Genomic DNA, 17,846 nt, shown 5'->3' with positions numbered 1-17,846 from the left:
TGTGGAACCAAAATGGTAATGGCCATTTTGGATTGAGATCCTGCATCAGGACTTGAAGCAGGGTATTGACCAGAATGTTGATTATCACATTTCCCCCATGGACACTGCTTGACCTGCTGAGTTCTTCCAGCGTGTTTTATTCGCACCAGATTCCAACATCTGCAGTCACTTGTGTCTCCAATTAAATGGTGGTCAAGACTGTAATTAATGTTTGTCAGAAACAGCTCATGACTGGAGGCGGTGTTCATTCATTACATTTAAATTCAATGAATTTACAACTGTCCCTGGAATTATAACTTCCAGACTCCAGCCTCTTATTTGTAAATGGGCATATTTTTTATATGCATCATAACCCTAATGAAACTGTGCCTGGCAAATCTTTCATTTGGCAAGTCAACCATATTATATAAATAAACCAAGCTTCCTGACAGTCCCTTCGTGATCCTGATTATTTCAGTTTTTATTTAGTTTGTGGCCCTTTTAAGTTTATTTGCAATAATTGGGAGGATTTCCAGAAAGCATTTTACAAGGTGCCATGTAAAAGATTACTGCACAAGATGGTTTCTGTGGTTTCGGGTAATATGTCGGCATGTGTAGTTGAGAGGCTAACTCAGAAAGAGCCAAAGTTTGGATAAATGGGTCACTTTAGGATTGCCATCAGTAACCTGCGTGGGACCACAGACACTGTGCTGGGGTTTAATCATTTATAAACTACATTAGTGATTTAGATGAAGGGAGTGAGTGCAGCATTGCAGCCATATCTGCTGATGAGACTAGGATAAGTAGGTTGACGTGGTGTGAAGAGGACACATGGAGCCTGCTAAAGGATCATTGATGGGTTGAGTGGGCAGAAAATTGGTAATTAGAGTATTATGTGAAAATGTGAGGCCATCTATTTTGGAAGTAAGCACAAAAAACACATCAATCTTTAAAAGGACTGAGACTACATAACGTTGCAATGCAAAGGGGTCTGGGTTCCTTTCACATCAAATACAAAAAGGTAAGGATGCAGATACAGCAAGTAATTAGAAAGACTAATAGAATGTGCAGGAAGGAACTGAAACTGCTGTTTTATGCTGAAGATAGACACAACGTGCTGGAGTAACTCAGCGGGACAGGCAGCATCTCAGGATGCTGGGTCTCCACCCGAAACATAACTATCCTGATAGGCTGCCTGTCCCGCTGAGTTACTCCAGCATTTTATGTCTATCTTTAAGACTAATAGAATGTTTGCTATTATTGGAGGGGCTTTGGAAGATAAAACGCAAGTTTTGGTACCACGTTACATGGGGCTGTTGTTTTGGTCTCCATATTTAAGAAAGGACAAACTTACTTTGAAAGCAATGCAAAGGATGTTTACGTTTCATTCCTGGGCACTAGGAGAGATTGTGCTGGTTGGGCTGGCACTCGTTGGGGGAACAATGGATGAGAGATGGGCTGCAGCTAATGGGGTTGAAAGGGATTGACAAGTTGACTGAGAAGATACGTCTACTAATGGGCTTATCAAGATCAAGGGAGCATCATTTGAGAATAAGAGGTTGTCCTCGGCTGTTCATAGGGTTCACTTCATATTGTAAGTGATGTTAATATGCCATCTGACATACTATTTATAAACGTGGAAATGGACAGCAACTTCATTCAGAAACACAGCCATTGACTGTAAACCCATCACATTTTCCTTTACCTCATCTCAAACTCCTCTCACAGGTGACTGAACCTTGTGTTTAATTACAGTATTTATTGTCCATCTCAAATTGCCCATTAGAAGTTGGTGGTGAGGCATATTATTGAACTGTTATTGTGGTGAAGGTATTCCCAAACTATTATTGTGTGGAGGCAGTGTTGCAGTATTTGGACCCAGGAATGAAATGCTTAAAGGACAGTGGGTGTCTTTGTCAGAGAATCACAGAGTGATGCAGTGTGGAAACGGGCCCTTGCCCACACCGGCCCACTCCATCAACATGTCCCATCTACACTAGTCCCACCAGCCCGCGTTTGGTCCATCTCCCTCCAAACCTGTCCTAACCATATCCTATCCTATTTTAAAGGTGAAATTGTACGAGTTACTAACCTAAGCACATGCTCTCCTTGGACTATGGGTAGGGGATTTTTCAGCCCATTTTGTAGATAGATTCAACTGAACACGGCAAAAAGTGAATATTTAAAAAAGTTAATATTTAGGGTGCTGAATGGCGGCTGTTTCATTCTGTTCCAAGATTGGTTGAGCTGCTTAAGACTTGGAGCTGCATTTATTCAGAGAAGTGGTCGCTATTCCACTATAGTCTTGACTTGGCAGTTGGAATGTTGTTAAATGTCACTGATGGATGACTATGTTGTTTTATTGGAAACTAGACCAAGTGGACCCGTTGGGCCCAAACCTGCATTGGTGCAGCACCCTCTCCCCTCACCCCCCTTCCCTCTCCCCCCACCCCCCTTCCCTCTCCCCCCACCCCCTTCCCTCTCCACCCCCCCCTTCCCTCTCCCCCCACCCCCTTCCCTCTCCCCCCACCCCCTTCCCTCTCCACCCCCCCCCCCCTTCCCTCTCTCCCCCCCCCCCCTTCACTCTCCTCCCCCCCTCAGGTTAGGCAGCAACTCTGCCACTGTGCCACCAAATTTGCTGTGAATGGAAGTGAACACATTGTGGTCGTTGGTGAACAAACTACTCCTGACAAAACTGGAATATAACTTGGGGCCAATTCATCTCCTACCATGGCCCTTGTGTAAAGTCTTGTTGCCTCTAAACTTGAGATTCAAACATATCTGGATGCTGTTCCTTACCCTACCCTCTGGGAACTTGTGTTCACACCCATCACCAATGTCGTAACTTGCTACAACTCGTATTCACCCATCACCATGCTAATTACTTAAATGGGAGACTATATATTTTCTCCACCTTAACATTCTCAAGCTCCTTTTCAAAATCTTCCGTTGTCTTAGCCTTTCGAATGTTGATAATCTATTACAGTACCATAAACTGCTTGATCAATCTGCACTCTTTTAATTGTGGCCTATTTTTGGTTGCTGAATTGAAACCCTTTGTTGTTCAACAGCTTTGCCTTCAACTGGACTATGTCATCCAGGGCTATTAATCTTAGTCTGCTTCTGAAAAGCTGTTATAGTGACGAAGCCATTGGTTATCTACCTTGATACCTCCTTACTTTGCTTGACATCAGTTTGCACTTTCCCATGCACCTATGAAGCATCTGGAGGTTTTTTGTTACATTGAATGCTCTGTCAAAATGGGGATCACTGTTTGTTCTGTTTTTCTTTGGGTATCATTAACCTGAATTCACCGAGACTCTTCCTACGAAGAGAGTATTGGCTGACATGAACAAATCCATGTGCATGGCAAAATGAAATGTCATCGAGATCTTTAGTTAAACCTGGAAACAAAATATTTTTCCAACAATTCACATAGTCATAGTCAGAGGGTGAATAAGTTGATATTTGACTTTACTGACCTTTCAATGCTTTGAAAACTAACTATAGATAATAACAGTAATTCTGCCTGATACTGTATTATCTCTCATGGTGGTTTTTAAATTTTTCATTCAGTTACTGACTCAGAATGTTGCTACATGCTTGGTTGAGCTAAAGTATGAATCCTAAGGTGAAACATTAGCAGGATAATTAGTTAAATTCGCTGCTATAATTTGGTCACAATTTTTAAAATAATATTCAGTTAATGCGATAACTTGATATTTTTTCAATTCTCTCAAAATGTCGAACACATGGACGTTTAGGAACTAGAAAGGAAATATTGGCGAGATCATGGATAGTAGTCTCTTTGAACTAAAGGCGATATCGCAGCATCTCTGTGTAAGGAAGTGTAATGCGGTTATGGGGGAGGTTTAAAAAACTGCTTAATCTGAGATGTGATTATATGAATTTATAAAGAAAGTGATGTTAAATGTGTGCAAATAATTTTTAATGCAGATAACACATATGTGAGACTGGGGTGAGTCTTATAGTCCAGGTTTGCCATCGACACATAAATAAGACAGGTCAGAATGTGCCCTACTGATGTTGCTGGCATGCTGTCCTTTACTCAGTAATAGTGACCATGACCTACTCAATCAAAGGTATTTATTCACAAAATGCTGGAGTTACTCAACAGGTCAGGCAGCATCTCAGGAGAGAAGGAACGGGTCGAGACCCTTCTTCAGACTTTCTCGACCCGAAACGTCACCCATTCCTTCTCTCCTGAGATTCTGCCTGGCCTGCTGAGTTACTCCATCATTTTGTGAATAAATACCTTTGATTTGTACCAGCATTTGCAGTTATTTTCCTACATGACCTACTCAATTGTTGTTAAAACTCAACCAGTGCATTAATCACCTTCAAGCAAGGAAATCTGTCAAACAGCCTCTTCATACAACACATCGTTCTCTGACATGTTCCCCCTGACCTTCATCATGATCCCACTACCAGTCAACTGTTACCATCTCCACCACATTTTGCTTTCTGTAGAGCCAACCTCCTCCACAACACCTTGGTTCACTCATCCCTTCCCCTCCATCACACCCCGCTACTGGTGCTTCCCCTCCATCACGCCCCACTACCGGTGCTTCCCCTCCATCACGCCCCACTACCGGTGCTTCCCCTCCATCACGCCCCACTACCGGTGCTTCCCCTCCATCACACCCCGCTACTGGTGCTTCCCCTCCATCACACCCCACTACTGGTGCTTCCCCTCCATCACGCCCCACTACTGGTGCTTGCTCTCCATCACACCCCGCTACTGGTGCTTCCCCTCCATCACGCCCCACTACTGGTGCTTCCCCTCCATCACACCCCACTACCGGTGCTTCCCCTCCATCACGCCCCACTACTGGTGCTTGCTCTCCATCACGCCCCACTACCGGTGCTTCCCCTCCATCACGCCCCACTACTGGTGCTTCCCCTCCATCACACCCCGCTACTGGTGCTTGCCTCTGCAACCACAGGAGGTGTAACACCTGAGCCAACACTTCCTCACTCACGACCATCCAGGGTCCCAACGGCTCTTCCAAGTGAGACAAACCTCATCTAATGCATTAGGTGCTTCCAATGTGGCCTCCTTTACATCAGCGAGAGTAAGCACAGTCTGGGCGATTGTGTTGCCAAACGCTTACACTCTATCTGTCAGAGCCTGCTGAATCTCACGGTTGCTAACAGATTTAAGTCACTTTCCCACTCTCATACTGACCCTTATGTCCTTTTCTGTAGTGCCAGAGTCAAGTAATACCCTTCCCCCACCCCACCACTTTCCCACGTTACACCCCACCCTGCCAAAACGCCAGTGGCCACACATTTCTCCTACCATCTTCCACTCCTGCCCTGTCACCTTGCTCCTTTCCCCTCCTTCTGCCAGTCCTCATTTCCCTTTTCTCCCCCCCTCTTTCCTCTCCCCTCAGTCCCCTTCCACTCATATCCCTTCCTCTGGTTTTATATTTCACTTGTTCTCTACTCTCCCTATCTGTCATCCTTTTGCTGCCTTTTCACCTCTAGTCTTTGCTATTTACCCCACCCACCTGCCTAACAACAACCCCCATCACATGTATCCACCTATCATTTGCCAAGCTTTGTCCTGCCCACACCTCTTTTTTTCCAGCTTTCTCCCTATTCCTCCAATCAGTCTGGAGAAGAGTTCTGACCCAAAATGTTGTCCGTCCATTCCTTCCACAGATGCTGCCTGACCTGCTGGGTTCCTCCGACACTTTGAGTTTTGCCCAAGGAAGTTTGTTGTCCTGATTCAAAGTGGCCTATATATGACCCCAGACTGTGGTTGATTTTTAACCTTCCTTGAAGGAGCAAATAAGAATGAATAATAAAAGCTGGTCTTTGAAGGATTGAATGAGTAATTTATTTTGATACGACCGTCCTGCTGAAAGTTTCTGGAGAAACACACCATCAGTAATGAAAGAAAGACTCCTTTTGACATTATCTTCTCCCAACAGTACTCCTGATAGTTGTCAGTGTGATTAATGTTTCATTAACTACAGTGATTGGAAAGAGATGGGTGAGTAAAGTGTAAACAATAGGAATGAGTAGTGTATGAATATTTATCAATGGGGATCAATAGATATAGATTGGAAGATGACTTCTCAGCAGTGTGACTTTCAGGAATGAGACCAAAAAAAACGAGAAATAGGAACACAATTAGGTCTCGGCCCTTCAAACCCGCTCCACCTTCCATTCAGTTTGTAGCTGATCACAGACTTGAACCCCTCTTCTGTTGTGATACCCAGGTATCAAAGTGCTCGTGGCTTCACTGATCCAGGCTAGAACATTTCAATACGATACAATACAATAGAACTTTATTTATCCCAGGAGGAAAATTGATCTGCCAACAGTCATAAAAACACAAAATACATGAAACATGACATTAAAGTGACAAGTGGAGTGGATTGGGGGATGTGCAAAGATTGGGGGGGTTGGGGGGGAGGGAGTCAGTCTCAGTCTACCCCACGACTGAAGGGAGGGGGAGGAGTTGTACAGTTTGATACCCACAGGGAAGAAGAATCTCCTGTGGCGTTCTGTGCTGCATCTTGGTGGAACCAGTCTGTGGCTGAAGGTGCTCCTCAGGTTGACCAGTGTGTCATGGAGGGGGTGAGCTGTATTGTCCCGGATGCTCCGCAGTTTGAGGTGTATCCTCCTCTCCCACCTCCCATTAATCCAACTCCGTTCCAGCCTTCCTGATGAGTTTGTTGATCCTATTGGTGTCCGCAGCCTTCGCCCTGCTGCCCCAGCACACGGCAGCGAAAAAGATGGCACTGGCTACCACCATTGGTATAACATCTGCAGCATCTCACTGCAGACGTTGAAGGAGCGGAGCCTTCTTGAAACGTACAGCCGGCTCTATCCCTTCTTGTGCAGGGCCTTAGCGTTCCTGGACCAGTCCAGTTTACTGTCCAGGTACACTCCAAGGTATTTGTACTCCCTGGTAAATTGCACATCCACACCATTGATGGAGACTGGGGACAGGGGTGTTCCTCTCTTAAAGTCCACCACCAACTCCTTAGTCTTGTCGGTGTTGAGCTGCAGGAACTGAAGAATACTGAACACACACAGCTCTCTGCTGTGGAAAACTCCAAAGATTTGTCGCCTTGAGTAAAATCATTTTTATTGCCTCCTTTAGTGACTCAGCTCTGATGTCGAGCGTGGCCCCCTAGGTTTAGGGTCTCCCCCTCTTGGAATAAGTTTCAGTTTCACTTTAGTTTATTGTCACGTGTACCGAGGTACAGTGAAAAGCTTTTGTTGCATGCTATCCAGTCAACGGAAAAACAATACATGATTACAATCAAGCCATTTACTGTGTATAGATACATAGAGTCATAGAGTAATACAGTGTAGAAACAGGCCCTTCGGCCCAACTTTCCCACACCAGCCAACATGTCCCAGCTACACAAGTCCCACCTGCCTGCACTTGGTCCATATCCAAACCTGTCCTATCCATGTACCTGTCTAATTGTTTCTTAAAGGTTGGGTTAGTCCCAGCCTCAACTACATCCTCTGGCAGCTTGTTCCATACACCCACCACCCTCTGTGTGAAAAAGTTAACCCTCAGATTCCTATTAAATCTTTTCTCCTTCACCTTGAATCTGGTCCTCGATTACTCTACTCTGGGCAAGAAATTCTGTGCATCTACCCGATCTTTTTCCCTCATGATTTTATACACCTCTATAAGATCACCCCTCATCCTCCTGCGCTCCAAGGAATGGAGACCCAGCCCACTCAAACTCAATCTTACTAGATAAGGGAATAACGTTTAGTGCAAGGTAAAGCCAACAAAGTCCAATCAAGGATAGTCCGAGGGTCACCAAAGAGGTTGATCGTAGTTCAGCACTGCTCTCTGGTTGTGGGAATCTACAGGTGTACGTCTTGCCATTTTCCCTCAATCCTGATTCGGTGAGATCACATGTGTATTGCTGGTTTGGAGTTTAGTAGTTCTCTTGTTGTCAGTGTAAATGAGTCTAATCCCCTTGTAGGTAATGTAATTTTCATCGCAGCAATGGAAAGTGAACTTGTGTTCATACAAATTACATTCCAGTTCAACATGGTTTCTGTGCCTGGGTGAAGTGCTTTTGGTAATGTGAAACAGTACTGCAGCCAGAATTATGAAGGAACACAATGTTCTTGTCAACAGTTTGATGAGAATTTGATATGAAAGGTGCATAATTGCAAGAAGAACACCCTGCACAAATAAAGCATTTATAAAGATAAATAATGTACATCAGTATCATAAGAGAAGTGCTCCACGCCCCCTGTTGTTTTTGAACCACTACGAAGTGTGGCCTAAATGGGTTGATGTTGTGCTCAAGAAGAGTCAATCCGCCAGGGCTGGGGCCAGGTCTCGTGCTCTCTGAGAGCTCGCCTTCCTACTAAGGATCAGCAAATCATCTTTGTATGAATGTGCATGAATGTATAGTTTCCTGCCCAATGATTGCGGCTAAATGGACTATAAGGTCTGGCACTAATGACTGCGCATCGACCCTTTTCAGCCACTATTGGTACTGGGACAAACCCAATGAGATACGTATCGTACATTTTTATGATATCAAATGATGGCATTGAATTTTCTACAGACAATTTCCTTGTGCAATGCCAGAATCATGCAGGCTGCATTAATTCATGGGCATGTTATTAATCTATGTGAACGATCAATCATTGCACACTGCATCAAGAATTTGACATCCTTTACAACATTTAGTGGCTATATTTGGACAGGATATTTTAACGAAGGGTTTTTTTTAACAAAAAGTGTGGTGAATATCTGTAACGAGCTATCAGAGGTAGACACAAAGTGCTGGAGTAACTCAGCGGGTCAGGCAGCATCTCCGGAGAGAAGGAATGGGTGACGTTATGGGTCGAGACCTTCTTCTAGTTTTGTTATCATCAGCACACTTTGTATTAATGGCGCACACATTAGGTACCTGTCATTAGTACTAGGTGCCTCGCTTACTGCCTGTGCTGGTAAAACTATTCACCATTAGCCAAGGCTTTCTGTTGCCAATTCAGTATTTTAACTTCTTGCCATTTTGACAGATTTTATGGATTTTAACTTTTGTGATGAGTCAGCTATTTGTCAAGCACTTTGCTAAACCGTCCATAAACTGCAAAAAGGTCTCGACCCGTAACATCACCTAATCCTTTGCTCCAGAGATGCTGTCCGATCCGCTGAGTTACTCCAGCTTTTTGTGTCTATCATAGACTGCATTACCTTCATCAACTCTTCCGTTTAAATATTCCAAACTATATAGTTAACCTTCCCTCAAGTAAATCCACACCGAATGGCTTTGATTAACTTGTGCTTTTCTACCGACTGATTTCCCTCAGGACATTTCCCCCAGTTTCCCCACCACTGACGTGTGGCTGATGGGTGTGTCGTTACTCAGTCATCCCCTTTCACGTATTTTTAAAACAAACCGCATCTGATTGTCCTCCTGTTCTCTGCTGCCAAGCAGGTAGCTGAAGGAGAATGGAAAATATTGATCGGAACTTGCTTTCTTTAAAAATCCGAGATGCATTTCATCAGGGACTGATAATTTATCCGCACTGTAAGAGTTGGAGGCTGAAATATGCCCTTTGTTCAGTTTCCAATGCTTGTCTATCTGTCTTCATATTCAGGTTGTTTCAGCTCCTTTTCTGAGCATGCAGATGTGATGTAATCATGCAGAGATATTTGTGCCCTCAAATTGCTGTTTTAGCCCCAAGAGGATCCATGCTTCCTTTGTTACCCTCTTCATTAAAAATTCTCATTGATGTTATCTGCCAATACTACTTGCTTACTTGCTTTTAATTCCACCCTGCAACTTCCGCTGCTTTGGGCGAGCAGCATATGTCATCACTCTTATCCAACATTACACAGAGTCACACAGCACAGAAACAGACCAAGTGACCTACCATGTCCATGCCATCCATCAAGTGCCTCGCAGTTGGTTGGATTATGTTACATGTATGTTACATGTATAGGACAGGTTTGAGAGGTATGGGCATGTGGGACTAGCTAGCATAGATGGGGCATCTTGGTTGGCATGGGCAAGTTGGGCCGCAGGGCCGGTTTCCCTGCTGTATGGCTCTATAGCTCTTTGATGCAATGATTCCGGAGATCCACTATCCTCTGAGAAAAGAATTTGGGTGCCTGTGGGTGGTGGTGGAGGCAGGTACAATAGGGACATTTAAGAGACTTCTAGATGGCCACTTGCATGTGCAGGGAATAGAGTCCTATAGATCATATGCAGAGAGAGGATATTTGTTGAACTTGGCATCATGTTCAGCATGGACATAGTGGGCCAAAGGGTCTGTTCCTGTTCCATGTAAGAAACTGCTACATACCTCTGCTTATTTTACAGCTATGACCACTATTGGAAATAACCAGTATAAATAATGGCATATCAACAGGACAGGAGGCCTTCTGCTTGGTTTCATATCCAATATCATGGGTGTTGGTCAACCTTCATTATCTTTCTATCCTATCTCCACATGTTGAAAAACATCTGTCTGCCTTGAACTTGAATTTGCATAACTGAGCATCCATGGACTACCCGGGTATTTTAGTTTAATTTAGAGATACAGCGCGGAAACAGATCCATCGGCCCACCGAGTCCGCACCGACCAGCAATCCCCGTATACTAACATTAGCCCACACACACTGGGGACAATTTACAATTTTACTGAGCCGATTAACCTACAAACCTGAATGTCTTTGTGGGAGGAAAGTGGAGAAAATACACAAAGATCACGAGGAGAACATACAAACTCCGTACAGACAGCACCCGTAGTCAGGATCAAACCCAGGTCTCTGACTCTGTAAGGCAGCAACTCCACCAGAATGTTGCTGAGTTGTTTTGGAGTTGTTTCTCGTTTGTTGGCCAGATGGTGCCACGGTCAGGATCCACTTCAGAAGATGGGTTAAATATCAACAGTGCATTCTTCTTTTGAGTTAAAAAATACTGCACTGATGGGAATGCAGCCTTTAGGTTGCAGTGATAAACTAAAAATCTGTCCATTTTCTTACTTAACATAAAAGATCACATGGTACAATATCAAGGAAGAGCAATGGATTTGTTTGTGGTATTCTGGTGAATTGACTTTCCCAAAACAGATGAATCATTATGCTGTGCTAGTGGTGGGAGCTCGCTGTGATAAATTAGCATCAGAGTTTTGTATAATAATAATATATTCCTTTATTCGTCCCACACCGGGGAAATTTACAGTGTTACAGCAGCAAAGTGGATATTACAACAATCCCTCAAAAATACTTAATTGACCGCAAAGAACTTTGTGTGAAAACCATGGAAATGTACAAGTTTTTCTTCTTCCTTCAGAACACCAGTTACTCTAATCTTCAGACTTCTGATTTTTTAAAATAAAATAATCTATGTCAATGATTTGGATGAGAACATGCATGGCACATTTGCAGATGATACAGAAGTGAGTGGTTTTGCAAATAGTGAAGATGGTTGTGAAAAATTGCAGCAGGATCTGGATCGATTGGCCAGGTGGGCTGAGAATGGCTGATGGGATTTAATACAGAGAAGTGTGAGGTGTTGCATTTTGGGATGTCGAATAAGTGCAGGACCTACATAGTGAATGATAGGTCTCTGGGGAGTGTTGTAGAGCAGAGGGATCTAGGAGTGCAGATGCACGGTTCCTTGAAGGTGGGGAGATGGGGTGGTCAAAAAGGCTTTTGGCACATTGGCCTTCATCAGTCAGAGTATTGAGTATAGAAGTTGGGAAGTCATGTTGCAGTTGTATAAGATGTTGGTGAGGTTGCATTTGGAATATTGTGTTCAGTTCTGGGCACCGTGTTATAGGAAAGATGTTGTCAAGCTGGTCAGGGTACAGAGAAGATTTACGAGGATGTTGCCAGGACTAGAGGGTCTGAACTATAGGGAGAGTTTGAGCGGGCAGGTGGGACTAGTGTAGCTGGGACATGTTGGCCGGTGTGGGCAAGTTGGACTGACAGGCCTGTTGCCACACTGTATCACTCTATGACTCTAAACAATTAATTTTCTATCTTGGGAGAGGAAGGTAAAGAGGGTCAGAGTTGTGCAGAGAAAGCGTATCCTGTGTGTAACTAGTGAGAGTACAAAGGCAATCCTGAATCAATGCAAAGTCAGTTTACCTTAAATCATATTCAATAAATATGTTTACACTGTAAGGCACCTCCAATATATTTTTTTACTTCTTACCTCCCAACTTCTTGCAACTTTGTAAATAATTTTCCTGTTAATGAGGAGATTTTTTTTCTGGTTGATTTCCACAATCATGAACTGAGGTAAAACATCAGGTATATTAAGGTGAAGCTAAATAAACAGATTAGAAGGAAAAGGAACAGAAGGAGATTTTAATTTGGTCAGGTGAAGGGGGATAAGGGGGATGGGAGCAAGTCATTTGTTTAGGTAAACACAGGCCTGTTAGCTGATTGGAGTGTTTCTGTTCTGTTCATATTTTGGCAAGTCAATTTATTGCTTTGTTGCACCAACTAACCTCCCAAGCAATCAGAATACTGTAGGATCTCACTTGCACTCAATGCTAATAGCTGTGGAATTTGTTCAGAGGTATTTTGAGTATCATGAGAACTGGTGAAAGTGATTGCAGTCCATGAACAGGCACCAACTACTTGGCAGAACACGATCGTAGAAGGACCCTCACAGTCTACACTACAGTTTGGCTTGCATCTCATGCCTCATTTGACTGAGTTTTGGGTCTTGGTTTTGGCCTGGAGTCCTGGACTCTGATTTTAAAGCTCAACTCAGGAAGCAAATCCTCCTTCCTTGTTCTGATTAAGGGTTCCAGACCTGAAATGATAACTTTCTCTTTCCGTTGATGCTTTTCAGATCTGAGTGTTTTCAACATTTTTGTTTTTCCTTCAGTGTCTCTGCGTCAGTGTATTTTCAAGTAAGTTCTGACTTCAGGAATGATTGCATTGATAGGTGTCAGATAACAGAGCAGGTGTTTGCCCTATCAAGCCTTTTCTTGTTGCATAGTTACACTGTGGACATACTTCGGAGAATACAGTCCCATTCCCATTACACCCATATATACAAACTGCAATAACAAAGAAAACTTACGACATTCATTTATTTTTGTTTGATGAAACCAAGTCATTGATTAAAAATGCATTTCTTTTTTTGAACAGATAAATTGTGTTACGTTTCCCCATCCAGACGTGATGACTGAGCAGCAGTTGCTCAAACCAGCTGATTGGAGCTACTGCGACTACTTCTGGGTAAGCAAAGTCTTGCTGCTGGTCCTCGAGTAGGTGCAAGGCTATCAGGGAATATACGTTGGCAATACAATAGACAATAGACAATAGGTGCAGGAGGAGGCCATTCGGCCCTTCGAGCCAGCACCGCCATTCAATGTGATCATGGCTGATCATTCTCATTCAGTACCCTGTTCCTGCCTTCTCCTCATACCCCCTGACTCCGCTATCCTTAAGAGCTCTATCTAGCTCTCTCTTGAATGTATTCAGAGAATTGGCCTCCACTTCCCTCTGAGGCAGAGAATTCCACAGATTCACAACTCTCTGACTAAAAAAGTTTTTCCTCATCTCTGTTCTAAATGGCCTACCCCTTATTCTTAAACTGTGGCCCCTGGTTCTGGACTCCCCCAACATTGGGAACATGTTTCCTGCCTCTAACGTGTCCAATCCCTTAATAATCTTAGACGTTTTGATGATCCCCTCTCATCCTTCTAAATTCCAGTGTATACAAACCTAGTCGCTCCAGTATTTCAACATATGACAGTCCCGCCATTCCTGGAATTAACCTAGTAAACCTACGCTGCATGCCCTCAATAGCAAGAACATCCTTCCTCAAATTTGGAGACCAAAACTGCACACAGTACTCCAGGTGCGGTCTCACTAGGGCCCTGTACAACTGCAGAAGGACCTCTTTGCTCCTATACTCAACTCCTCTTGTTATGAAGGCCAACATTCCATTGGCTTTCTTCACTGCCTACTGTACCTGCATGCTTCCTTTCAGTGACTGATGCACTAAGACACCCAGATCACGTTGTACGTCCCCTTTTCCTAACTTGACACCATTCAGATAATAATCTGCCTTCCTATTCTTACCACCAAAGTGGATAACCTCACACTTATCTACATTAAACTGCATCTGCCATGCATCCGCCCACTCACACAACCTGTCCAAGTCACCCTGCAACCTCATAGCATCTTCCTCACAGTTCACACTGCCACCTAGCTTAGTATCATCTGCAAATTTGCTAATGGTACTTTTAATCCCTTCATCTAAGTCATTAATGTATATCGTAAATAGCTGGGGTCCCAGCACCGAACCTTGCGGTACTCCACTGGTCACTGCCTGCCATTCCGAAAGGGACCCATTTATCCCCACTCTTTGCTTTCTGTCTGTCAACCAACTTTCTATCCATGTCAGTACCCTACCTCCAATACCATGTGCTCTAATTTTGCCCACCAATCTCCTATGTGGGACCTTGTCGAAGGCTTTCTGAAAGTCGAGGTACACCACATCCACCGGCTCTCCCCTGTCAATTTTCCTAGTTACATCCTCAAAAAATTCCAGTAGATTAGTCAAGCACGTTTTCCCCTTCGTAAATCCATGCTGACTCATAACGATCCTGTTACTGCGATCCAAATGCTCCGCAATTTCGTCTTTTATAATTGACTCCAGCATCTTCCCCACCACTGATGTCAGACTAACTGGTCTATAATTTCCCGTTTTCTCTCTCCCTCCTTTCTTGAAAAGTGGGATAACATTAGCTACCCTCCAATCCACAGGAACTGACCCGGAATCTATAGAACATTGGAAAATAATCACTAATGCGTCCACAATTTCTAGAGCCACCTCCTTAAGCACCCTGGGATGCAGACCACCAGGCCCTGGGGATTTATCAGCCTTGAGTCCCATCAGTCTATCCAAAACTTTTTCCTGCCTAATGTGGATTTCCTCCAGTTCCTCTGTCACCCTAGGATCTCTGGCCACTAGAACATCTGGGAGATTGTTTGTATCCTCCTTAGTGAAGACAGATCCAAAGTACCGGTTCAACTCGTCTGCCATTTCCTTGTTCCCCATAATAAATTCCCCTGCTTCTGTCTTCAAGGGACCCACATTTGCCTTGACTATTTTTTTCCTCTTCACGTACCTAAAAAAGCTTTTACTATCCTCCTTTATATTATTGGCTAGTTTACCCTCGTACCTCATCTTTTCTCCCCATATTGCCTTTTTAGTTATCTTCTGTTGCTCTTTAAAAGAGTCCCAATCCTCTGGCTTCCCACTCTTCTTTGCTATGTTATACTTAAAATAACTGCGGAGACTTTAAACTAGTACGGTTGGGGGGAGGGACTCAAACACAGATAGCTAATAGGCAGTGTGTGAGGCAGGAGGCAGAAAAGGGAAACACTCAGACCCAATATGTAGGAGAGAAAGAAGAGAAAAGAAATAAACTGAGAATAAGAAATGATGGGTCCCTTAAATGTGTATATTTTAATGCTAGGAGCATTGTAAGAAAGGTGGATGAGCTTAGAGCCTGGATTGACATCTGGAAGTATGATGTTGTGGCGATCAGTGAAACATGGTTGCAGGAGGGTTGCGATTGGCAATTAAATATTCCAGGATTTCATTGTTTCAGATGTGATAGAATCGGAGGGGCAAGAGGTGGGGGTGTTGCATTGCTTGTCAGGGAGGATATCACAGCAGTGCTTTGGCAGGACAGACTAGAAGGCTCGATTAAGGAGGCTGTTTGGGTGGAACTCAGAAATGAGAAAGGTTTAGCAACACTTATAGGGGTGTATTATAGACCGCCAAATAGGGAACGAGAATTGGAAGAGCAAATATGTAAGGAGATAGCAGATATTAGTAGTAAGCACAGAGTGGTGATTGTGGGTGATTTCAATTTTCCGTATATAGACTGGGAATCACATTCTGTTAAAGGGCTGGATGGTTTGGAGTTTGTAAAATGTGTGCAGGATAGTTTTTTGCAGCAATACGTAGAGGTGCCTACCAGAGAAGGGGCAGTGTTGGACCTCCTGTTAGGAAATGAGATGGGTCAGGTGACGGAGGTATGTGTTGAGGAGCACTTTGGGTCTAGTGATCATAATGCCATTAGTTTCAATATCATTATGGAGAAGGTCAAATCTGGACCAAGGGTTGAGATTTTGGATTGGAGAAAGGCTAATTTTGAGGAGATGAGAAAGGATTTAAAAGGAGTGAAATGGAAATTGTTGTTTTATGAAAAGGATATAATAGAGAAATGGAAGATATTTAAAGGTGAAATTTTGAGAGTACAGAGTCTTTATGTCCCTGTTCGGTGGAAAGGAAAGAATAATAATTTGAAAGAGCCGTGGTTTTCCAGGGAAATTGGACACTTGGTTCGGAAAAAGAGGGAGATATACAATAAATATAAGCGGCAGGGAGTAAATGAGGTTCTTGAGGAATATAAAGAATGTAAAAGGAATCTTAAAAAGGAAATTAGAAAAGCGAAAAAAAGATATGAGGCTGCTTTGGCAAGTAATGTAAAAGTAAACCCCAAGGGGTTCTACAGATATGTCAATAGCAAAAGGATAGTGAGGGATAAAATTGGTCCATTAGAGAGTCAGAGTGGACAGCTATGTGCTGAGCCGGAAGAAATGGGGGAGATATTAAACAATTTCTTTTCTTCGGTATTTACCGAGGAGAAGGATATTGAATTATGTGAGGTAAGCGAAACAAGTAGAGTAGTGATGGAAATTAGGAGGATTAAAGAAGAGGAGGTACGGACACTTTTGAAGAATATAAAAGTGGATAAGTCTCCAGGTCCTGATAGGATATTCCCTAGGACATTGAGGGAAGTTAGTGCAGAAATAGCAGGGGCTATGACGGAAATATTTCAAACGTCATTAGAAACAGGGATGGTGCCGGAAGATTGGCGCATTGCGCATGTTGTGCCTTTGTTTAAAAAAGGTTCTAAAAGTAAACCTAGCAATTATAGACCTATTAGTTTGACGTCTGTGGTGGGAAAATTAATGGAAAAGATACTTAGGGACAATATATATAATTATTTGGATAATCAAGGCCTGATTAGAAACAGTCAAACATGGATTTGTGCCTGGAAGGTCATGTTTGACTAATCTTCTTGAATTTTTTGAAGAGGTTACCAGGGAAATTGATAAGGGCAAGGCTGTGGATGTTGTCTATATGGACTTCAGTAAGGCATTTGACAAGGTTCCACATGGAAGGTTGATTAAGAAGGTTAAATCGTTGGGTATTAATAGTGAGGTTGCAAGATGGATTCAACAATGGCTGAATGGGAGATACCAGAGGGTAACGGTTGACAATTGTATGTCAGGTTGGAGGCCAGTGTCTAGTGGAGTGCCCCAAGGATCTGTGTTGGGTCCACTGTTGTTTGTCATTTACATTAATGATCTGGATGATGGTGTGGCAAATTGGATTAGTAAATATGCAGATGATACTAAGATAGGTGGAGTAGTTGATAGTGAGGTAGATTTTCAAAGTCTACAGAGAGACTTGGGCCTTTTGGAAGGGTGGGCTGAAAGATGGCAGATGGAGTTTAATGCTGATAAGTGTGAGGTGCTGCATTTTGGTAGGACAAATCAAAATAGGACGTACAGGGTAAATGGTAGGGAATTGAGGAATGCAGTGGAACAGAGGGATCTGGGAATAACTGTGCATTGTTCCCTGAAGGTGGAATCTCATGTGGATAGGGTGGTGAAGAAGGCGTTTGGTATGCTTGCCTTTATAAATCAGAGCATCGAGTATAGAAGTTGGGATGTAATGTTGAAATTGTACAGGGCATTGGTGAGGCCGAATCTGGAGTATGGTGTGCAGTTCTGGTCGCCAAATTATAGGAAGGATGTCGACAAAATGGAGAGGGTA

The 17,846-nt window shown here is 43.4% G+C and overlaps 1 protein-coding gene across 2 annotated transcripts in view; it reads left to right on the top strand.

Moving 5' to 3' along the window:
- The window catches only part of gas7b (growth arrest-specific 7b), a 530,610-nt gene that overhangs the window by 435,043 nt on the left and 77,721 nt on the right, over window positions 1–17,846 (top strand). For both annotated transcript variants that reach the window (XM_078400926.1, XM_078400928.1), the window contains one exon: window positions 13,127–13,216. In XM_078400926.1, the coding sequence (XP_078257052.1) occupies window positions 13,127–13,216 (90 nt within the window). The remainder of the gene's footprint in view (window positions 1–13,126; window positions 13,217–17,846) is intronic.

Source organism: Rhinoraja longicauda, chromosome 6 (assembly GCF_053455715.1).
Source record: "Rhinoraja longicauda isolate Sanriku21f chromosome 6, sRhiLon1.1, whole genome shotgun sequence".
NCBI lineage: Eukaryota > Metazoa > Chordata > Chondrichthyes > Rajiformes > Arhynchobatidae > Rhinoraja > Rhinoraja longicauda.
This window is presented reverse-complemented; position numbering and strand designations above follow the sequence as displayed.